The sequence below is a fragment of the Lagenorhynchus albirostris genome, chromosome 14, assembly GCF_949774975.1.
Source record: "Lagenorhynchus albirostris chromosome 14, mLagAlb1.1, whole genome shotgun sequence".
NCBI classification, from domain to species: Eukaryota; Metazoa; Chordata; class Mammalia; order Artiodactyla; family Delphinidae; genus Lagenorhynchus; species Lagenorhynchus albirostris.
Genome location: NC_083108.1, coordinates 60,204,174 through 60,227,863, shown reverse-complemented (window position 1 = coordinate 60,227,863; position 23,690 = coordinate 60,204,174). Strand labels below are relative to the sequence as shown.

The 23,690-nt window shown below is 56.4% G+C and overlaps 1 protein-coding gene across 3 annotated transcripts; it reads right to left on the bottom strand.

Annotated features, from left to right (window-relative positions):
- Nucleotides 1–10,757: 10,757 nt before the first annotated feature.
- CIDEA (cell death inducing DFFA like effector a) lies at nt 10,758–23,324 on the bottom strand. 3 transcript variants are annotated; one of them, XM_060120663.1, is made up of 5 exons: nt 23,213–23,324; nt 18,333–18,477; nt 17,493–17,639; nt 14,556–14,737; nt 10,758–12,479 (listed from the first exon to the last, which is right to left on the bottom strand). In XM_060120663.1, exons 1-5 carry the CDS (start codon nt 23,248–23,250, stop codon nt 12,332–12,334), a joined length of 660 nt encoding a protein of 219 aa, XP_059976646.1. In that variant the 5' UTR covers nt 23,251–23,324; the 3' UTR covers nt 10,758–12,331. The 3 variants fall into 3 exon arrangements, with proteins under 3 accessions (XP_059976646.1, XP_059976647.1, XP_059976645.1); XM_060120664.1 differs by lacking the exon at nt 23,213–23,324 and adding an exon at nt 22,594–22,750; XM_060120662.1 differs by lacking the exon at nt 23,213–23,324 and adding an exon at nt 22,127–22,200.
- Nucleotides 23,325–23,690: the final 366 nt, after the last annotated feature.

The window sequence follows — 23,690 nt, the reverse complement described above, 5'->3', positions numbered from 1 at the left end:
CGGCGCCAGCCGCCCCTCCCCGACCCTCCCCCAGCCGCCCTGGCCAATGGCCGGGCCCGCCCCCCCCGGCCGCGCCCCCTCCGCCCCCGCCCCCCGTGCGCCCTCCCCCATCTCCCCGGGCCAGGCCGGGACTTCCCAGTTCCCGCCTCACACCCCCTCGCCCCCGCGGTCCTTGCGCCTTCCCCCTGCCCCCACCCCGGGCCCCCAGCGGTCTGTGCGCCTCCCTCCGCTCCTCCCCGCAGCCTGCGTGCCGGAGCCCAGGGCCCGTTCTTCCCGGGCCACCTCGACCCTGCGCCGTCCCAGAAGGGAGAACAGACCGGGGACAGTGAAGGGACCCCTGCTGGGGGGCCGGTCCGGGAAAGAGCCGGTCCTTGGGGCGCCCACCCGAGTGGGTCGAGGCGGAGACGCAGCGGGCGGGCGGCGGACGGAAAGGACAAGCTCTCTCCCCACCCCTTCGCTGCCCCGCGCGGAGGGAAACCGGAGACCCCTCGCGGGTTCCCGGACCGCAGGCCAAGGTGGGGGTAAGGTTCCCGCCCGCCACGGGTTCAAACCCAGCGTGTAGAGGGCTGTGGGACACGGGAGTGGAGTTTTTCGGGGCGACTCTGACCCCCGCCCCCCGACTCAGGCTCCGGCACGGGTTCTTACGTCTCCGCCCTACTGTAGCTCCGTCTCGAAATACAGGTGCCCTTCGGTTCTGAGCACTTGGAACACTGTGTGATGGAGTCTGATTAAAGTGAACACATGGCTGGACCTGAAAACGAACACACACACACCCTGCACAGTTTACGCAGCCTCTCCATCCGTAATCTGGGAGGAAAGGCTCTTTGTCGGCCCTGGAAGGGGCAGGGGTCTGGGCTGTCCGCCTGGTTCCCTCACTTTCCCCATCGCTGGGTCGCGGCCTCCCTTGCTGTTGGGAGGGGGTGTGGACGCGGATCTCCTGCGTGTGAATAAGTGCGAAGCTGGAGGAGAGGAAACTTCAATCTTATGGAGCTCGTGTGTCTTCTCTCTCCGCTGGGGCCACGGAAAGTCGGGGGTTCCCTGTGGAATGAGCTAAGCCCTCCCCCGGCCCAGGAGACAGTTCTGCTGTGCAAAGCTTGGTTTCCTGTTCCTTTTACAAGGTGCAGCCCAACCTTTCTGAGCCCCCGCCCTCCCCTTCCCCAGTGTTTGCCCACAGCCCCTCCAGCAGGTAAACAGTCTTTACTCCTTAGCTGCTGGCTTCAGGGTTCTGGGTCCCCCACCCTACCTTCTTAGTGGTCCTCAACCCGCAGGGACTGTCACCCCAGCAGCCTGGGCCCCCGCTGCCACCCTCCCAGGGGCACGGCTCCACCTGACACCCAGGATTCTCCAGGCCACTCCTGTGGGCAGCCCAGCTGGCCAGGCGGGGCTCACAGGTATTTCTGTGCCACAAATGCCTCCTGTGTGCCATGCGTGTGTGTGTGCGTGGTTTGAAAGAAGTGGAGAACTTAAAATGTTTTCTTCTGGAGTTTTTCAAACGTTCCCAATTTCAGGGGTCAGTTTCTTTAACCTTAAGATCCCTGCCCTGTCCCCCTCACCCTCCCCTGCAATGCTGCTTCTCTGCCTTCCTGTAGGTTCCTATACCTCTCTTTACACACAGGGCACCTGGGGAAGCAGGTTAGGGGGCACAGCCCTGCCCATGCCCCCAGTCAGGACCCGAGACAACCCAGCAAGCACCCTTGCTTAGCCTGCATGTTGCCATCGCTCAATTTAATTATTGACTCCAAAGAAATGTTCCCTTTATCTGTGTGCTGGTGCTGAGTCTGGTGCGGGGAGTGGAGGGAGGGCCTGTGGTTCCTGGAAGAGCCTGGTCGCTCAGTCCCTGCGGAATCAAGCCCCTGAGTAAAGAGAAGTGCCCACGTCAGCAGCTCCAGTGCTTTGTTGAAATGGCCACCTCACCAAAGCTAGTCCTTGGGTGGAATTTGAGTCCAAAGTGTTCACTGGAGCCAAAGAATAGGTGTTGGCATGGCCTCAGGGACACCTGGATTTGATGGGGGGGAGGCTGATTTACTGGAGTTTCTGATGGGCTCTCCCTGCTGACCAGCGGCACAGCCTGCCCCCTGCACCATGAGGGGGGAGGGGGAGGTGACGAGGACTCAGTGCTAGACGCTTTTGTACAGAATCTTCACGCCACCCTTCCAAGTTTAGGTGTCACTGCCGCTAAGGCAGGTGGGAGTGAAAGGGTCCCCTGCTCCTAACATGGACGGGGCCCAAGCAAGGGCACAGGCAGGCTAAAGACACAGCAGCTACAAATCAGGCTTGCGGAAACCATTCCTGCGTCCCACGCGGGAAGCATCTCCTGTGCACACCAGCCCTCGGTCCATCTCTTCTCCCCCCGCAACTATGGCCATCCCTGGGCCACATTCTGTGTCACAGTCACTAGTGGGAGGAGGGGGCCCTGAAGCAAGCTCAGGGATGTCTGGGCAGGGAGTCCTGAGGTCCCGGTGGCCCCAAGTGGGAGGGGCACCACCCAGGGCCCCGTCTGGACAGAGTTTTGGGTCCTCACCTCCTGTCTGCTCGCTTTCCACCTCCCACAGCCCCTCACCCTGCCCTGTTTCCTCCATGGTCACCACGCGGGTTAAGGACCTGGGGCCACTGCCCAGGTCTGGATATAGGTGGGAAAAAGCCCCCCAACCCTGGGGACAGGTCTCACTGCTCCCTGCCCGTGTCTGAAAGTCATGGTGATGGGGAGGTAGGTTCCATCCTGTCCTCTCCAAATCCTGAGGAGCCCCTGGAGAAAGACCCCAAGGGACCAGGTCAAGCTCTGGGACCAGGCTGGTGATAGCCACCTGTGGCCTTATTTGCAGCTAAAACCCTAGGTTTTGACAAGTGTAATGACATGGGACCATTGTGCTTCTATGTGATGTGACTCTTGGTGGACAAAGGACGGTGCTTGGGATGGGAGTGGCTGTCCACCCGTGCTCTGTCAGGCAGGGGCAGGTGCTGGGACAGGGAGTGGAGGCTGGGCAGTGCCGTGGAGCGGGGCCGGGGGGGTGGGGTGTGGATTCCTGGGACGAGAGGGAAGGGGCCACCGAGTGCCGAGTGCCGAGGCTCTGAGCTGACTCTTGGGCTTTTCCACCATCTGCACCTTCAACAAAGCCATTTTGAAGCTGTCAAAGCTCCCTCCCTGGAAGTTCTGCAAAGGGGAGCTCAGGTCCTGCTCATCTAGCGAGTGGGCCCTGGGCCCGTGTCCGTGGAGCCTGAATGTGGCTGGTGGGTCCACCTGAGGGTCCTGGTTACGAGTGGAACCTGCAGACCTATTATATACTGGCCCCCGTCGTGCTGTCTAGGAAAGTAAATTTTCTTGGGTTCTAATTCTTTGGAAAAGTCGTATTTCATATATAGTATTTAAACAAATATTTGACCAACCAGAACACCAGGCTCACAGGCCAAGTGGATGTGAGAGGAACACTTATTCCAGAGGCCCAGGGGCTGCGGCCCTGCCCAGTGTGAGGCCCCCGGAGGTCAGGGCCTGACTGCATCCCTCACGTGATCACAGCCGGGCCAGAGACCCAGACCCTGTAACACAGGGTCACAGAGCACCTAATGCTCGGGGTGGTGTGCGGGTTAGACCATTCGGCCCTCTGCCTGATGAGCTGCCCTCTGCCTCACGGATTTCAGTTATTCCATTGAAAAATGAGACCAGCCTTTCCAGGCTCAGCATCTCAAACAGCTGCAACCACCTCGAGTTTTACTTTATGATGAAGAGCCTCCCTTTCTCAACAGGGAAGGTGGCCAGAGTGGGGGCCTCCGGGGGGGCTGCCTTGCTGGCTGAGCAAGCCACGGAGTGCAGGGCCTTTTATTTCTGTGTAAATCTGATTACAGAAGATCTGGGAAACTCGAAGAGAGTCCAGAATAAAGCCACAAAGATTGTTCAGGATTTTAAAAAGATGAAGGGAGGGGAAAGAACCGCGACGGAGAGACAGCAGCCCTGATGGGATCCAAGTGCTGCGGTTGTTTTCATCTCCAACAGGCCTTTGGAGAACAGGTGTGGAGCGTGGAGCATGTCTAACCGATGTTATTTTAAGTGTGATAATGAGATGTCGGGGGTACAGGCAGCCTGCTTTCACGTGCTTCATAGGAAGGGTGGGCGTGTGTGCTCAGAGGGGAAGAAATGTGGCTGAGTGTTCACAAAGCCCAGCCCAGACAAGGTGTGGGCGTGCATTTTGCTTCGGGATTGTTCTTTCAACTCTCCCCTCGGTTTGGAAACTGCAAGTGAAATTGTGGTGGTGGAGGATGAACTGAAGGATTTAGCCGGCCAGTGGGGAGCACTGCCAGCCGGCAACAGTCCCAGGGCTCTCTAGGTGATGGCGTGGTGATGGGCTTTGCTTCCTGACTGGGGACAGAGAGGGTCAGAGGAGTGTGGAGTGGCCGGAGGCCAGGATGGCAGCTCCCAGGGACAAGGAGGATATCCCCGAAGGGCTTCCAAAGGCTGGAGGTCTTCAAAACCAGGGCAGGTTCCCTTGGTCCACAGGAGCCAAGTGTGTGTGGGGATGGCATGTGAATCCCTATTCCTTCCATGATGGTTACCAGGCAGCTGGGGACACAGCTCCTTCGGGTCCAACCCAACCCACCAGCGTGAGCTGTGTGTCTGTCCTGTGCCGGCATTGTGCTGGCTGGGATGCAGTCAACAGCCAGGCTGCCCAACTAGTAGGACAAATGGACATCAAAGGAGGCCGGGCTCTCGCTCGCAGCTCTGCCCGCCCCACCTGCCTCTGTGTTGGGTTCATCCGGACGGTGGTGAACAGGTGACAGGCACCCCCCCACACACACACCCCACCTCGGCCGATCTTGTGCAGGGTTGGGAACAAAAGTACAACTCCGTTTTCTGTGCCTTTTCTAGACAAGAGTCCAGACAGGGTGGGATGTGTGATGGTAAACCCATGGAGGGCCAGAGGAAGGCCACACAGAGGGTGACTGCAGCCTGTTTTGTTCTATGCGCGCGCGGGAAGTGAATTGAAACTCTGAGGAGATGCTCAACCCTGCTCCTGGAAGCTCTAGATTCAGACAAGTCAGTCTCCTCATTTGCAGGTGAGTGAGTAGGACCAGACTGTCTTTAAATTCCCTGCCAGCTCTCACATCCTACGACTGATCAACACCCATCCTAAGTTACATCAGACAAAACCCAGCTCACCTAAAATGCAATCTGATAGTCCTGAGTCATCTGTTTTTAAGGAAGTAGTGAGCATGTATCCAGGAAGTGCACAATGAAGAAGAAATTCATGTATAAAGCTGTCTAGAAAATCAAATTTATAACAGATGTGATCGGATGGTAACAGAATTGTTACCACGTTCTGTAGCAAAGAGGAACAATGTCTCACCCGTAACGAACCCAATGGCTTTCACCAGCCAAGCCTCACCCTCTGCATTTCTTATTTTCCGAAACGCGGAGTCAGCTCCATCCTGACCACTTTCTCTGATCCCCAGCTTCAGCTTCTTGTAAAAGGATGGGCTCTGAATGGGGTGACAGAACCATGGGATCTGGTCCCCCGTGACCACCTGACAAGCTGTGTGACCACGGAGCCCGTTTCTCCCTCTGCAGCACATGGGGTCAAGGGCTCTGCAGCCAGGTGTCCAGAGCTTCCCCCCACCCCGGCCCCTTATCTCAAACACACAGGCAGGGTGTGCGGGGCTGGGGCAGAGGCAGCAGCCGTCAGCGAGGAGGGTGGAAGGGACACAGTGCTGGATGGGGTGGGGGTCCGGGGGCCGCCAACTGAGACCAGCTCTGGAGGGTTCCCATCAGGGGCTGGGGAAGGGGAGGTGAGGAGACACGCCTTCACCAGGGTTTTTTAAACCAGCTGAGGTCCAGCAGCTTTCAGGACTGGCCTTGGGCAGGTAATATTTTTAAAAATAGTCTTTATATTATTTTTCCATTAAAAACCAAAGATGGGGCTTCCCTGGTGGCACAGTGGTTAAGAATCCGCCTGACAATGCAGGGGACACGGGTTTGAGCCCCGGTCCTGAAAGATCCCACATGCCGCGGAGCAACTAAGCCCATGTGCCACAACTACTGAGCCTGCGCTCTAGAGCCCGTGAGCCACAACTACTGAAGCCTGCGTGCCTAGGCCCCGCGCATCGCAACAAAGAGTAACCCCCGCTCGCCATAACTAGAGAAAGCCCGCGCACGGCAACAAAGACCCAACACAGCCAAATAAATAAATAAATAAATAAATAAAACAACTAAACGATGAGTTTTGCAAGATATGAAGTCCTGGAGATCTGTACCCAACAATATGGACACCACTGAACTGAACACTTAAAAACGGCCACAATGGTGCATTTCAGGTGATGTGCTTTTTACCACAATTTTTAAAAAGGAGAGTAATAGACAAGCTTCAGAAAAGTTGGAAAAGACTGAAAACTAACAAAAGACAACATCCAACCCCCAAACACCATTAATTAATTAATAACATTTGGACACACTTCCTGCTGTCTATTCTTAGCCCTGATGTCCCTCCCTCTAAGAGGAAGGCCTCTGCGGGGACTGCAGGCCAGACCCCATCCAGGTAGAGGTGGCCCAGGAGCCGCAGGACGGCACCCAGCTGAGGGGGGGTGGGGGGGGAATGGGTGGTGCTCTCCTACTGGCTCTGCCCAGCATGCCTCCCCTTGCTATTTCATCCGCACCCCCCGCAGGAGAGCTGCAGTGTTCTCTGTCCCCTTCTCTGTGACTTCTGCTGTGTCCTCTCCTTGGGGACATTGGGGCACATAATTCACCACTAAGAAAGGTCAGTGCCACGGGGAGTCTGAGGTCAGGCAGGTGGGCTTCATTTCGGCTCTGCCGCAGGGAGACGTGGGCTGTAATTGCAGCCCCGCACGGTGGCTGGGCATATTGTGGGGGATATGGAAAGTCTTCTTTCTCTCTTGGCGCCCCGTACAGAGCAGGTGCTCAGCATGTGCGGTTGGTACCCCATAAACACACATCTCCATCCCGGGTTGTAGCAGGCAACCTTGCTTGCTTGCTTGAGACCGCTGGGCTCTAAAAATTTAAGGGTACATTAAGCAAAATAGAAATTGATCTAAGTGATTATGTGATTTGGAAGGTAGTTGTTTTTGTGTGTGTGTGTATGATGGAGAAATATATACTCAGCCACATTTTATTTAAAATCAAATATTGACTTAGTTGATAGAACAAACAGTAAGTTCCACCTTTTAGTTGGGAAAGAGAGAAGAGGGCAGGAGGAGAAAAGGGGAGAGGGACACAGAGAGGGGCAAACAGAGCGCCATGCTGAAGCGGGTGAGAAGTACAGGGAAAATTGGCCGTGCGTTTCCCCGGGAACCGTCCCCGGGAGCTTGCCTGGCCCTCAGACCCGCTCACTGGCACCAAGGCTGCTAAGGTCAGCAGCTGGGTCCCACCTGCTCCCGTCATAGGATACTGTTTAAGTCTTCAATGATGATTCATTGATTTATTCCCTGTTTTCTTCAACAGTCCTTACTGCGTCCTGGACAGCGTTAGGTCCTGACTATAATCCTCACGAGGTTTAGCAACGTCTGCAACAGACGAACAATAACATTTATGCTAATGTGATGTGCTGGAACAAAGAGTGATCCCCGTCATGCTTACTATTTTCATGTTAATATTAAGGAAGCTGCCCCTGAGTGTGTGAGAGTGCAGGCTTGTGGAAACGGCTGAAGGAGAATTCGACAGGACCTGTTTGCACAGGCAGAGCTGACCCCCAGGAAAGCACGGGCAGGGCTGGCTGGCTGGCTGGCCGAACCAACGAGTCCTAGCAAGGCGTGGGATCTGCCATCTAGGCTGGGAGCCTTGGGTACTGACTTCTAGGCTGGAGGGCGGAGAAGCCACTGATGCAACCGGCCTTAGGGCAAAAGCCCTGGACCTGCAGCTTGGAGCTGAGCTGTGCACCAGAGAGGTGGGGTTTCCTGGGACACCCGAGCCCCAGGGGACGCCCCGCCTGCACATCCAGAGGTTGATTGGTAGTTTCCAGTGCCTTGTGGGTGATGAATCCCGTGAGCGTTGATATACATGCCAGGGTACATTTTTTGTGATATGTTATAGGCCAGAACTTGTGTCCACTGATTAGTTATCCTTGTCTTTGCTTTGCAATATCATTCGTGGAAAAGATTTAATTTTGCTTGTCCCTGCTCTAAACTCTGTCCTTTGGTTCCAGTCACGGAACTTTGTTTCCCTGTGGTTTGGACACTGCTGTGGGTCCCTGGCCCCAGCCTTCCTAGGAGCTGGAGCCTCTCCCTGGGCAGCCCCCACTTCTTGTTTCCTGCTCTCCTTGGCCACCGCCTCTCCCTGCCGTATCTCCTGCTTGGACCTTGGACCCCTGACAACAATCTCTGTCCACCTTGGGGACTCCCCCTCCCCTTCCTGTAAGAGACCCTCAAGTCACCTCCTCACCTCCCCCCGGCGCTTACACCTTGCCTGCCCCTCCCCTGCACATCTCTGGATCTTTTGGACCTGATCATCTTTTTTTCCAGCCCTTCTTTTCACCCACTGGCCTGTTGTGTAAGGAGAAGCTTCCAGGAAAGATATTTAAAGCTATGTTGTACTTTCACAGCTAAAAGCACAAATGGGAATGTTTGTCTTTTTGCTACATAAACCTGTATATTGGATTAAATAAGTTAATCTGCATCATTGCCACCTGCAGGTGCAATGCTCTGATGGGCCCTTTTTCTGGTCCCAGATTCCAGTTGGATGTGAAACACCGAGTAGGTATGTCAGGGCTGAGCTCTCGTCTGCTCCCTGCCCCATGTCTTCACCAACCGCACACCATGCGCCCACCAACCTGCCAGGTGCCCAGGTATTCCACGTTTAGAAGTCTTGCCTCCTGGGCTGGGTTATAAATTCCTCAGGTTGGAGACTAGACTTCCTGCGTGTTGCCTGTAATACTCAGCACATGACTTAACATGCAACTGCACTAAGTGATTGTGAAGGAAGAAAAGAGGCACAGAATTCACAGCCTCGAAGGACTTTCCTTTTCTGAAAGGAGGGCCCAGAATATTACAATGGGAAATGAAGAAGAATTGTATAATGCCTCCCTAAACAAAGAGGTTTCCACCAGGGTTTTGTTCGAGTTAAATATAAATTCAGGTGGTGCTTTTAAAAGAGTCAGAATCATTCACAGCTGATTATGATCCTCCAGGTATTTGCCCGAACTGCTTTCCCACCTCTCCTGCTGGTTTGTGTCTGGTCCTGACTGCTCCCTGCAGGGGTGGTGGGCATGGAGGGCAGGTGGGGAGTGGTCCGGCGTGCCTTCCTTCTTCGGAGGCTCTGGGCTGGGCGGCTTTCTCTGCTGATAGCCTTGCTGGGAGGGTGCCTGAGATAAGGTACGTAGTACCAACGCGAAGCCGTGTGAATTCTTCTTCCTTCTTCCCCACAAGAGAGCCATGGCTTTTTGGAGAGTCAGACGCAGCTCAGGCCAAGCCCGCCCTCCAGCTGTCTCAGCTGTTGCCAGGAATGCAGTGGGTGGCGGCAGCGCCCGCGCCCACAGGCCCCTCTGGCCCCAGATTCAGAAAACATCCCTCCCCACCCACGCCCATGGCTCAGCTCACCCCGATTCTATAGCCCTTCCCTCCTAAATCTATGTGTGACCAACTCCCAGATACCTGCCACGTGGCTCACTCATCCTTTCCAGGGAGAAACAGAGGGTCCCAGCGCCAGGAGGGGGCCTGGTCCTTCCGCGATGTGTTCACCCACCGTCCTCTCCAGGCAGGTACCCACTGCACCTTCACAGGTGAGAAAACCAAGTAAATCGTCGAGCCACACATTTCGACCCCAGCTTCTTTTATTTTTTAAATTCATTTGATTGGGGTAAGAACATTGAACATGAGGCCGACCCTCCCCCAGTTCTCAGGTGTGAGCTGTATGACTGTTGACTCAGGTACAACCAGCAGCCACCAGACGTCCTCACCTGACTTCACTGAACCCGTAACCCACCGCCTAGACCCTGGCTTCCTGAGCAGGAGACAGGCGGGGCTCTGCAGCTCTGCCTATATGACCTGTTTCAGCTGCAGTGGGATTGACTAGAAACCGATGAACAGGAGAACCGCTGTGTCGGATGCTCATTCCAGGGAGAGCTGGGGGGTCGCAAGACTTTTCTGTTGGGTGAGACTTTCCCACCCCCCGCCCCCGTCCCTGCCTTCCAATGCAGCTGCCCCGATGCCTTCACTGAGCCCCCCCCCCCCAAATCTGGCTTCCGCTCAACACAACAGCTGGAGAAGTGGCACCTCGAGGCCCCCGACTATTTTTATGTGGCCATCTGCCTCCTGGACAGGCCTGGTCGGCCTCAGCAGGCCTGAGGAATCCCACAGCAGGTGGTGACAGCTGGACAGCTGGGCACACCGGCCCTGCCCTTGACGGTTCCGGGGATGCTGGAAATGTGGCCTGAGGACACGGAGAGGAAAAAGGATGCCTTTACCTGTCGCAGCTCAGGGCGACGTGGTGCCGGCTTCCTCTCCATCTCTGGAGCCCTGAGGCCAGCCCTGCTCTGTCTGCCGTCACCGGGGTCTGGGTGGTGGGCTGGGAGGGGAGCCCCCAGGCGTGCGGGTCGGAAGCTCTGGCCAGCTGCGGGCCTCACTGCACAGAAGGGAGGGCGCAGCGCCCAGAGAAAGCACTGGGCTCCTGCTGGCGACGAGGCCCCGGGATCCCTGCCGCAGACTGAAAACTGCTAGAGCAAAATATAGCTCCTTTGTAGAAACTACGATCATCAATCATCGGAGAAAGGAACCCGCATCCCCAGAGAGGAAGATGGCAGAAAGGAGAGAGGAAACGTCCAGAGTGTCCTTTTTGCACACAATTTATTCATCACACAGGAGCGGGAGACAGGAGGCCCATGGGCGGATGCAGGCTGTTGTGGAGGAGCTCGTTCAGAAACTCCCAGACTCTAAGTCGTCCTTCTTCTGACTGTAACCCGCTTCTAAGACCCCTGTCAGTTCCACATTCTCCTCCTGCTTAATCCCCCTTAGAACAGGCCAGGGAGCCCCTGGACGCAGTAAGGAAAGGGGGAAAGGGCGCTGAGTCAGAGAGAGGGCTGAGTCAAGGCATCAGGGCACTGAGGGAAAATTCCTTTTTTGGAAGCCGGGCCGCCCCTCTCCAGGAGGCCAAATCCCTGGGAAGTGATGCAGCCCTTGGTCAGTGAGAGGCAGGAGCCGCCCAGCGGAAGGTGCCGGAAAGCCATTTCCGTCCTCCTCCCTCGCTCTGGAAGGGCTTCCAGCCGAGCTCCTTGTAAGGGAAGCGCTCACAGCAGAGCCCGCGGAGCCGGTGGCAGCACCACCCACCTCCGCCAACCTCCCCCCCACCCCCCGCTGCATTTCCCCCAGAAGCCGAGCAGGAGGGGAAGGGGGGCCCTGAGATGCCTTTTTTATTTTGCTCTGTTTGAAAAAGAGGCTCTGCTCTGAGGAATGCGGCTGCAATTCCTTTACTTCTGCCCCTCCTGCCTGAGGTCCTGGGCTCCCAGCCCTGCTGCTGGGCGTGTGAAGCAGGGAATGGGTGGGAGTCAGGTCGGCATAGCAGGGGTCCGAGGGGATCCAGGCTGTGATGGGGGCGGGGGCGGGGGACCACGAGTCCGGGCCCAGGGGTCTGACTGCAGGCGGTTCTGTGCTTCTGGGACAAGCTGTGGTGTCTCCCACTGTCCTGGGTTGTCAGTCAGGAAGGGGACAGGCCTCTGTGGCAGCGTTTCTTAGGAGGAAAACCACAGATCCGAATGGCACCTGGCTCCTGCGGGTCTCCTAGTCTAGCAGCGGCGCTCCGTTTTCCCCCCGGGAGCCGCACTGCCCCCTCCCGAGCCGTGTGGTTGGGGCTCAGCCCGCGTCCCTCGTGGCCTGGGGTCCCGCCTGACTCGGCCACGCCCGTCCTGCATCAGGCCCCACTTTGGAGCAGCTTTGTTTTAAGGAAAGGTTGCCAGTGCGGCTTGATCACCTCCAAAAATTCAGAGTCACAGGCTCTCAGGTCACTGGGCTCATTCAGGACCGACATAAAACCCCACAATAACATCTGACCCTCCTGTCTCCTGACAGACTTAAAAGTGATTGCACGTGTTAGCAGAGCATCTCTGGCTGAGTTTTGCTTCTGTGAGGTGTGCTTTTCTGACATGAAGAAGACAGGAGGAAGAAGTGCGGTATCACAGCGACTCTCTTGACTGGTTTATTGTGGAGCCGCAGGCCTCATGCTGCCCGCATCCCCCCACCCCATCCCCACCCAGGGGGCCTCCACCGCCTGGCCCCTGGCAGTGCCCTCAGGCCCCTTTTCTTTCCTGAGCAGGGGACACGTGGTGGGAACACAGCGTCTTCCGAACGCGTCCCTGGAGAGGGACCTGCGGGGTTGAGGTCAGCGGAGACTCCGCACTGTGCACCCCTATCCACTCGTGATCCCCCGGCGAGGGCGCGGGCTGGGCACCGCCCGCTCCTCTGTGTCAGCCAGCACTCGGAGCATGTAGGTGCCCGTGTGGACGAGACACTGACCGGTCATTTGGGCGGTGTGAGACAGGAACAACAGCAGGCTCCTGCAAGAGATGGGGCGGTCGGGCGGGGTGGCGGTCCAGCCTGTGGGGCAGAGGACAGGGGTTCCCCACTCCCACCCCCACATGCGCTCAGGGCCACACAGCCCACATCCCAGCACTTTCCGGTCCCAGCTCCCAGGGCACAGCCCCCCATTGCTGAGATGCGGGCGCCGGTTCTGGAGGTCTGGGTGGGACCTGGGACTCTGCATTTCCAGCAGCTCCCCTGCCACTGGCCTTGGACCACTCATCCCCTGGCCTCTCCCGAATGTGGCCTGTCACAAAGTCACTGGAACATGCTGAGTGGGCGGCCCAGGCAGCACAGGCTCTGTCCTCCTTTGGCCGCTTGCTAACCCCGGCCTTGCCGGGGCTGTGGAGCTTGTTGCTGAACTCAGTTGAGTCGGGGTGAAAGGAACCCCAGGCTGGAGGAGACTCAACACACCTGCCGTTGCGACCCTGTGACCCAGTTCGCTTAGGGCGGACAGGACACCCCGACTCGACCCTGGGCATCTGAGCCCAAGGCTGACCTGGCATTCGTGTTGTTTCAGACTAAAAAATAGCTCTAACTCAAATTCTTATCCTCTACCGAGTCCAAAGCTGAGGAATTCCACTTATTTTAAGGTCCGTCCCTTCACAAGGAACCAGGGGCTCGGCCGCACTGGTAGGGGGACCTCCATTTCTGGCGTCCCCGCGGGGCCTGGCCGGCAAAGCCTCATATCTGGGCGCCTCCTGCAGCTACTCGCACCACCCTCAGATCCACCAGACGGTGAGAATCAGTGACAAGAAGGCTGGGTCGTCTCTCGGGAAAGATTTTGCTGAGGTGGGTTCACTTTCTTTACACTTATCTAAGTTGTTGTAACTCTCCCGTCTCACTTGAAAACTCAAGCAATCAAGCTGTTCTTTCCTGTCTCAGCAAAAAGAGGAAGATCACTGGGGAATGGGGGGGGGCGGTCCAGATTCCAGCAGCAGGACAGTAACTGTTGTCTGGGGCTGGGCCTCGGTGACTCTGGGTGGGAAAGGAGGCCAAAGGAAGCCACCGTCTGCCCGCATGACCATGTACTGGGCGTGCAGCCCCGTCAGAAGGACCAGCCTCATTTCCAGAATGAGGAAAGCCTCGTTCCCCGCCCACACTACCCTGCCCCATGCTTCCCTCAGGGAAGCCGTCCTGGGACAGCGGAAGGAGGGGACCAGCGCCCCAGAGAAACAGGCAGGCCCTGCCGGGGAGTTGTGCAGGGGGCATCAGGTGTCACGTGGCACCTCCTAGGCGAACTTCAAAGACCTCCTGCTCCTGTCACCCTCTCCCTGCATCCCCCCAACCCGAATCCCTTCTTTAGAGGCTCAGTGACAGATTAACGGAGGGCTGGAAGCAGGTGTATTTAGGGCCTATGCGATCAGAGAACTTGGAAGCAAACTCCTCATTTTAAAGATGATGAAACTGAGGCTCAGAGAAGTTGAGTAACCTGTTAAAGGTCACACAGCTGGCTGCTCAGAAGCAAGGCTGGGTGGGAGCCCCTGGTGCAGGGCTCACAGGCCGGGTGTCAGGAGTGTTCCTGGTGCACATAGAGAATTTGTTCAAACTGTTTTGGGGTACAGATCGGGACCTGTCTTCTCCAGGCCTGGCCTGTGGGGTAGGGGTGCCCTGGCAGTGCGTGGAGAGGGGCAAGGCCAGCGCCTCCTGCCCACCAGGTTCAAGTTCCGTAACACAGAACTACCTGTGCGAGTCCTCATCCAGGTTTGGGGGCTAATCTGTACAAACCAGGTCAGAATCTCCCTGGCTCTGGTTTTAGCTGTCATTGCTGAGAAATAAGGTTTTTAAATGCACAGCTCTAGCTTTTAAAAGGAATTTGGTTCTTCTATTTATTATTTAGGTCATTATTTAGGTTTTCTTTCCATTTCGTATTTATTGGTCTTTGGGGAAAACTATGTATTTTGCCTCAAGTTTTTGTTTTCTGAGTAAGTCTGTGGCGTAAGAGTTTTTATGACAACACGAGTGAGAGTCAGGCCGGGGCTCGAGGGGATGGGGATGGGGATGGGGATGGGCTGCCCGCCATGTCCAGACTCTCTGGTCCCCAAGTCTGTTACCTCAGCAGGGCCTTGAGCCCCGGGCAATGGATGTCGTAGGACACCGAGTACATCTCGTACATAGTGGCTTTCACGTTGAGGCAGCCGATGACATCCTTGGGGTTCAGCTTGTACAAGTCGAAGGTTACTCTCGCGATCCCCTGTCTCTTTGGCGGCTGGCGGGCTGGGATGTAGGTAGCACCCTAGAGCCGTGGAGGAAGAGAGCCTGCAGCACTGGCCCCGCTGTGACCAACAAATCCTGTGCCTCTGGTTTTAGGCTGGTTTCAGCTGTCCTGTCAGCTTAAAATCTGTGACTAAGCTGCTAACTATTCGAGGAATGTTTTCAGCAGAGCAGTGTGCTTACGTTGCCATGGGGTCCAAACCCATAAGAAAGTACCCTCCTCCAAGCTGCTCTGTTCAGTGACTGGAGATGAGTGTGATTCGGCTTCGGGGTCCAGGGGTCAGTGGACAGTTGTGCTGGTGACTTGAGGTGGAAATGCACTCACCCTGGTCACCTAGGGCCACACGGCCACCTGCTGATGACCGTGCCACAGCCCGCCTGACGGCCAGCGGGCACGCTATTCCCGCCGTACGAGAGGCCCCATGGAGAGTGCCAGAATCCACGGCTAAGCCAGGGCTGGTGGCGTGTGATAAATCGTGGGCCCCCCTGATTTCTAGTTCCTGACCTGGAGGAAGGTTGGCCTCTTGCGGACACTAGTGGGACCTAGTCTCGGTCTACCTGAGACCCTTGTGGTTGGGAAAGAAGGTCAGAGACCTCTATAAATCCCAGGTTTATAAACAGTCTTCCCACAGAAGCTTTGAGAAGAAACAAGAGAGAACAAAGCTGTGCCAGGTACACATCCCAGGTATATGTCCCAGGCACACGTCCTGGTGGGTTTGCTGCAACATGGTCCTGCAGTGTCCAGGATTCAAATAGAGGTACAACTTTCATGAACCTTAGGTGTTGGGAGTAGTTGAGGCTGTGAGTGTTAACTTCTCTGACAAAAATCTACTAAATTTGAATTTAAACCATAAATTCCCCTAAAAGCACCCAAACCCTTCTTGCTGGAGCCCCTCTTCTCTTCCCGCCACCCGCCCACTTGGACACATGATGGTTGCAGCCCATCAACTAACGCACCGAGGTCCTGCTGCCTCGGAGGGGGTGTGTCTGTCGTTTAGGAAACGTTAGTAAAAATTAAGATTATAGAATCAAGGGGTGAGTTCCACCTGAGCCCCTGACACAGCTCCTCTCTGACGCATGAAAGTTTTAATCTCACTCCCCCAACATCCTTGGTCTTGAGTCAAAATCGAGATGCCTCCCCAAACTCGGGACCTAACGGGGGGTATGGTTTCCATCATCTGGACCCAGGAGACCCCTGAAGATGCTCTGAGGACCTGCTCCCCACGGGACAGGCTCCAAAGCTTTGGATTGAGGAAGGGAGACCCCTGGCGGCTACTTCTTGGAAGTTCTGGCCACGTCAAGTCAAGTAGCCTCACCTAGAAACCCCTACAAGTGGGGCAGGACTTACGATCCCTGCAGGAAGGAGGTCCAGACGCCTAAGACCCCGCATAAGACTCACGTCAACCAGGCTGTTACCAGACAGAGAAGCCGCCTCCCACCCCGAGAACCACCATATCGGTGCCACTCTCGTCCACAGCCTCCTGTCACCACCCTGACCCCCAGCTCAGCGCCCACCACGCGGGGGCTTCAACCTGTCACATGGCAACTGACTCCCCCACTAAGTAAAAGAGAATTTCACTCGCAAAACAAACAGAACAGACCCTTTCCTTCTGAATTAGTTTCCTGGGGCTGCTGGGACCAATGGCCACAAGCTGAGCGGCTGAAAGCAACACAGACTCATGCTCTGACAGTTCTGGGGGTTGGAGGTCCTGAGTGAGCCGCAGGCTGTCCTGCTGGGGCTGCCGTCCCGGCTCCAGGGCGCCTCTGTCCCTCGGCCCGTGGCCCGTCTTCCAGTCACTCCTCTCTCTGCTTCCGCCCTTGCTGACCCTTCTGTGTCCCCCTTACAAGGACCCTGTGATGACACCGCCCCACCAGGCAATCCAGGATCATCACCCCATGCCAAGTCCCCTTTGCCACGTAAAGTGACACGTTCCTGGGTTCTGGGGATGAGGACGTGGGTCATGGGGGCCGGAGAGAGGGACGAGCTGGGTCACGAGCATCAGTGAATAAACTCCGTCCACTGATGCTTCCTCCCCAGGTCTCTGTAAACTACACTCCAGCTTGCGTGGTTTGGGACTCAGCAGTCCCTAAAGCCTCAGGGGGGCAGCTTGAGGCCAGGTGCTCAGGAGAGAGCTCTGGGCAGCTGTCCTCCCAGCGTCCAGCAGAGCTGGGGTCACTGTCTGCCCACAGCGGAGACGTCAGCTTCCCTGCCTGCTTCCCTCTCTGGATCCTGGTTTCCATAAAACGTTGGATTCTGAGGATTTCCCTTTCTTGAATGTCAGTTAGGCATATAAAAAGACGTTTGAATATTTTGCTTTACATTTTTAGGTGCTTTATGGTGGGAGTGTTTTCCAAGATATATAACCTATAGTTTTCTCAGAAATAAAACCCTTTATTCTACCTCTTTGCTTGCCTAAATCACTGTGTTTACACCACACGCCCCTCCCTAATTTTACCAGTTGTGTCAGCTCGCCTTCTCCTGAGGTCACAGACAGTGAGTGGTCGCAGGTCATATCCACACACTCTAACCGGATCTGCAGCCCCTCACTGGCCAAAGCCTGACCCTCAGAATTACTGGCTCTAAATCACATAGTCCAGGTTCATAAAGATGCCAAGTTTCCTAGAAATAGTTGAAAGCATCCCTGGAGGGTAGGAGATCCAGTTATCAGGTGAACACAAAGGAAGTATTTGGAAAGTGGGCCAGTCAACCCCAAAGTGGGGACCACACTTCCATAGGTGAGAAGCCTTCCCAGAAGCTGCCCAGAAAACACACTTACCGGTGTCCACTTCTGTCCCTTCTCCAGGACCATGAGGTGCGTGTTGTCCCCCAGGGTCTGGAAGAACGCCTCCGTGTCCACCACGGTGCCGTCCTCCTCCAACACCAACGTGACCAGTCCGCTGGCAATAACCAGGGCATCCAGGGTCTAGGTTAGAACACACCAGCGTCACGGGGTGAAGTGAGAGACTCCGTTTGGACCCATCCATGGCATCAACTAAATCATGGTTCCAGAAGTGTTGGCCGATTTTGAGGGTTTTAAATGGTAAAGATGTACCTTACCTGGTGTCTATGACTCAGCCTTTGCTCGGAAAAGAGAAGTTAAAAAATCAAACGGACCTAACTTCTTCAGAGGTTTCAACGACGTGAGATAAGGGGTTACACTGAATAATATTCAGTTTCTAAAATGTCCTGCTTATTTGGACAAATAAAAAGAACGAGCCTGTATCTGTGATACTTAAAGAGCCGACATCTCTGTCGCTTCAGAGACGGCATGTTGGATTCTCATTTCTCGTTTCCTATGAGTCTATGATTCTTCTTTATCTGGCGATCGAGGACGCTGTTTTAGATTAAGGACCATTCGTCCCTGGCCTTTATAACCAAAACCAGATTTCTACAGTTGCTGCCTCCCATATTCCCCCTGTCAAAGAACCAAAGCCACATTATCAATTGATGGCTACTTTGAAGGTTTTTTTCTCTGTACCTAAGTCTTTTATGGGACAGGGACACAGTAATATTCCCTTTAATGTCAGAAGGCTCCCCCAGACCCTCCGAGGCCAGGACACAGACCCTCTGTCTTGCACTGGCTTGTTCTGGGGCCCATGTGGGCTGGTGGGGGTACCTTGGTGAGGAGCTCCTGCAGGCTGCTGGCGGTCACCCCTCGGCGGCTGCTCCTGTCATGGTTGGAGACCCGGAAGGGGCGAGCGGGACGCATGAGGGGTGTGAGCAGCACCTTCTTCGTCTGCGACCCCATAAACGTCAGGGGCCTAGAAATGGAGGGAAAAGTAAAAACAAATTGATGTTACTTTATTATTATTATTTTTTGCGGTACGCGGGCCTCTCACTGTTGTGGCCTCTCCCGTTGCGGAGCACAGGCTCCGGACGTGCAGGCTCAGCGGCCACGGCTCACGGGCCCAGCCGCTCCGCAGCATGTGGGATCTTCCCGGACCGGGGCACGAGCCCGTGTCCCCTGCATCGGCAGGCGGACTCTCAACCACTGCGCCATCAGGGAAGCCCTGTGCTGGCTTTTTTAATATATTAACTAATTTCATCAAAACCTTACAAGGAAAGTATTACCCCATTTCTCAGGTGAGAAAACTGAGGCTCAGAGTGGTTTCTCAAGGTCACCCAGTTAATAAGGAATCTCTCTGAACTTCAAGTCCCAAGCAGTAAACATTGGCCAGAGCCAGTGAAGAAGAGCTGTGGGCTGGGAGGACACCCACAGCTCCTCTCCAGGGTCACCACCCAGCCTGTGGCCAGCGCGGCAGCTGCAAGGGGACTATGCCTAGCCAGTGGCCCCCACACGGCTCTCCCACCAGAATTAGAGCGGCCCAGCGAGGGAGACCAGGGCTGAACCAACCCTGTGGAGGGCCTGGCACACGGCCGCCAGACCTCTGCCCCAGTTCCAGGGAGTTACACAGGCTCCTCATTACACAACACGACAACCAGGGGCCCATGTTCTGCTGGGCTGACACTCAGAGCCCTCCCTGGCAACCCGGTGGACAAGGCAGCGAGGATTATCCACACAATGCTTCCCAGCTGGGACCTGGCTCTGTTCTCAACCTGATCATAGCATCATAGGAAACTTGAACTCACGGTGAGGAGAAAAGAAAGGTACCAGCACACTGCCTGACCAGACCAAAGGCGAGCATCGCAGCTGAGTACCAGGGAGGCTCAGGGCGTGGAGGGAGGGATCGTCAGAGTCGGGGGTGGGGGCGGGGAGGTTGCCCACTGGTGAAACCCTCTTCTGGTGCGGGGAGCCCGGGGCCTGCCAGCAAGAGCCTCCCTCCCCCCAGAGCAGGGAGTCATTCCTTTGTCCCCGAGTAAAAGACAGGCTAGGGCCAACCATAGAAGTGGGAGGGTGGGAGGACAAAGTTCACGTCTTGGAACCTGGGCCCGGGCCCTGTGGGGGGCCAATGGCATGCCCTGGGCTGAACAGCTCTGACCCAGTTAGTCTGGTCTGTATCTCCTCATCGCCACCTTTGTGAGCCCCCAGGTGATCCACTGACCTAGCTCCGCCCACCACAAAGCCCTCATAGTCTTTTAACTTCTGACCAGATTAAGTGCTGGCAGTCACTCCCGGGGCCTTCCCTCCTCGCTGCCCTGAGATAGCCGATCTCAATAAGGAAGGAAGTCCAGTTGTTGCTGTTCTTACGCCGTACGTTTCCCAACAGAGAACTGGGTCACTGTTGGAGAAAAGGCTTAGGAGCCACCTAAAAAGGCCCTGCAGGCATGAGCCATTCTTTCCAAGGAACAGGATGAGTGATTTGATGCGCTGAATTATATATAATCAAGACTACCTTATAGATGATGTAAAAAGGGGTTAAATGCTATCTTAGGTACACTAAATATACTACATCTGATTACTCTGCTCCAGAGAAAGGAACAGCAGGGACAACCAGGTACAAGAACAAAGCAACATATTAATCCAGCTCAATTCTGGTCCTCTTAATGGGATCATTTATGTCACTGGCCACTAGACCAAGGCTGAAAATGTGTTGCTATTCCCCCTGAATGCTGTACTACATCGAAGTGGTCACAGGAGCACTAAGAAGACTTAGAATCCAGCTTTTGGCAACCCCTCATGCTGGCCGCCCTCTCATCCCCGGGAACGTGCAGGCAATCACACAAAACAGGAAGGGAAATGGCTCAGTACACGGAAAAAAAAAAACCCCAAGGAAACAGGCTCTTCAAGGAAATCGATTGTTTGGGGAAATCAAGACGATAAGAAAAGTCAGACTTCATAGAACATTCTGGAAAATTGTGAGGGTGTGTATCTCCCAGAAGTGAAGGAACAGGGAAGTCTCTGTATTTTTCCAGGAGGGAGTGAGAAGTCCTCAACTCGTAGAGTAGGAAATAAAGCAACAGGCACAGACTGACAGTGGACGTGAACCCCGCTGCAGTGGAACACAGCTGGCCCACAGGTCCCAAGAAGGCGTCTTTCTAGGCCACCTTCTGGACTGATGTTTGTTCTGAAAGCGCTGGGGGAGAAAAGCAGGCCTGGGAACAGGCCGTCAGGTGGACAAGTAGGGCCCACGTGAAGAGATAAAGCTCAGACAGAGCTCTGTGCCCAAAGCCAGGTGACAAGGACAGTGCAGGGAAGGGAAGTGTGACCCCAGCCATGGGAATGCAGAGAAGGGGCAGGCCTTGGAAAGCATCCATCAGGCTTGGCGGGGCCTCCGAGAGCTGCAGGGACAGTGGCTGAGGGACAGTCTCAGGGGTGGTGGGGTCTCACCGCGGCAGGAAGCAGAGGAGTGTTGGCCCCTGCGAGGCTTCCTGCTCCCCCGCGGGCCCGGCTCATGACAAGCAACACATGGGACACGTGGGCCCCACTGGGAGCCCCATGGCGGGACTGTGGCAGCTCCCGGCTGTGCCTTGACCCACCCAGCAAAATGCTTGGCTAGAAAGCATATCCAATACATGACCGTGAAGTCTTTGAACACTTTGAATATTATTAAAATAAGAGTGTAGACCACGAAGGAGTAAGCATCAGTAACCTGAGAGGTCGACTTGTAGAAAAGTCAATTCCTTGCTTACATCACTAACAAGACTGGTCAAATTTGTACTGAAAGGGCAGCTCTTCAAAACCTAGAGTTCCTTGTTCAAGGAAAGAGGTACTAAATAGCTACAAAAGCAGCTACTTTGCACAAAGTGTAAAGGAAATCAGCTCTGTAACAACCTCAGGGTCAGTGTGAATGTTACCAAAGCCAGAACACAAAGTCAGAGCAGGCTTCCTCTGTAGCAACACACACCCTATGGACACCCTGGGTATCCAGAGCTGAGCCAGGAAACCTTGGGCTGTAGCTGCTGGGTCTACAGCCTGGACTCGGCTTTAAAGAAGGCAGAAGACAAAAGTTTTGCTTTCAGCAAGTGTTACAGATGGTGCAGAAGCAGGTGGGGTACCAAGAATTAGAGCAGCTCAGTTCTCAAGCAGGAACCCAATGACAGTGAGTCCCCACAGGTGGTCCCTAGCTCCCTCCCAGAGCCCTGCATTCAGGGCTGTCTAAGCAGATCAGTCCTTCCCCATGTGCTCATCTGCCAACATTTCAGAAGCAAGTCGCTTCCACCTCACACAGAGACGTTTTGGGTTTGGGATTGTGCTGTAGGGTTAGGTACAAAGGCAGGGGCAGCCTTAATTCTTCAGGCCTCATCTCCTCCCGCTGCAGGCCACACCAGCCAGGGCTTAGGGCCCCCTCACAGTCCTTACAACTTGGCCTGCCAGCTCAGTGTTGGGAGGACCTTGGAGAGGTCCATGGGAGAAAAGTTTGGAGGATGCATTACAAACTGTCAGCAGTTGCTACCCTTGGGAGTGGGACTGGGGGGCGAGTGAAGCTGGAGGTAGAGGAAGAAACCAAGGGTCTTCCCCTTAGGCCTAAACCACATCAGTGAAGATGCATGAAAATGTCTGTTTCTCACCTTCCTGGGGTCCTGTTTTTAAAGAGAAAGCCCAAGCGGCAGACAGCACCCCCTTCCATCTTGGCGGCTCTCTCTAACCTTGGGCCTGGCACAGATCCCCCTTTAAAGACCCAGGTTCAGAAGCTTACAGATCACACTCCCCTCTCTCTCACCCACCCCATCCCTCCAGCCCAGTCACCTCAGAAAACCTGCATTTTAAAGAACTCAAGGAGATCTTCAGAGAAGCAGGATTCCTCCCCCAAGTCTGTAAAGTTACTGCCACCCCAATATCTTTAGAATTTTACAGACAAGGATTGGTTTGGGTTTCCTGGGTGTGAAGATGAACCCAAGAATGGAAAAAAAGTGATGCAGGGCCTGGATCACGGGCGCGTGGACCGGGAGAGGAGGCGGCGGGCGTCCGCGGGCCCCTCTACCCCTCTCCGTCCCCCAAAGCGTCACCACTTCCCCCCAAACTCCTCCTTACAAACCTGGGGGCTCAGTCAGCACGGTCAGGGAGCGTCCAGGCCCGGGCGCGCCCCGGTTGGCCCACCACGCTCGGAGCCGGAGCCCGCGCGGCCCTGAGGGTCAGCTGGCCGCCTGGAGGCCGCCCAGCGTCCCCACCAACGCCCCTCGTCTCGCCCCAGTTCGCACCGCGGTCCGGGACCCCGAGAAGCCTGGCCGCGCGCGCGCCCGGGCCTCCAGGGACGGGCCCCGTCTGCACCCGCGGCGGTCGCGGCTACAAATGCAGCCGCTCCGCACTCACCACGGTCACCTGTTCCGCGGACGCCCGCGCACCTCGGGAGCCACACCTGGCCCTGGCGGCCGGCCGGAGGCGGGGAAGGGATCGCGCGCGGGCTCCGGCTGGGCGCCTGGGCGCAGGGGCCGCGGGGGTGGGGGACCGCAGGGAGAGCGGGGCGCACGAGGACAAGGGGCGCCGCGGTGAGAGGCGCAGGGGGCGCAGGAGGACCGGGGCGCAGGGGGACGAAGGGGGCAGGGGGATGCGGGTCTCGCGGGGACAAGGGGCGCCTGGGGCGCAGGGGGCCGAGAAGGGGGCGGGGAAACGAGGGGCCCGAGGGCGGCGGGGTCGCAGGCCCGCGGGGCACTAGCCTGAGGAGGGCTCCGGCGCAGTCCCGGGCCATGTCCATCGCTCGGGTCGCTGTGGGGCCGGCCTCCCCGGGCGCAGCCTCTTAAAGCGCCGCTGCCGGCCCCGCCCGCGTCCACGCCCCTTGGGCTGCGGAGACCGCGGAGGACGACAGTCGCCACGTTCCGGAGCCCAGCCGCTCCGCGAGCTATAGGGGTCGCCGGTCGGCCTGTCGGAGGTTGGGGCAGTCGGGGACACCACCACGCTGGCAGCGTGGCCTCGGCTGTGGAAAGGCTGGTGTGGCCCCAGGATTCGGGAGACCGTGGGGCGGGATGCACGCAGGTCCCCCAGGGCCGCGCCAGCCGCTGCCTTTGGGGCGAGGACCCGCCCTCAGGGCCAACCCGCCAGGCTGTCTCGCGGCCGGGACAGGGGGTAGAGGAGGTGAAGGACCCCGGGGACTTCACAGTCCTTTAGCTACAGGGACGGGACTTTCTCAGAGTAGGG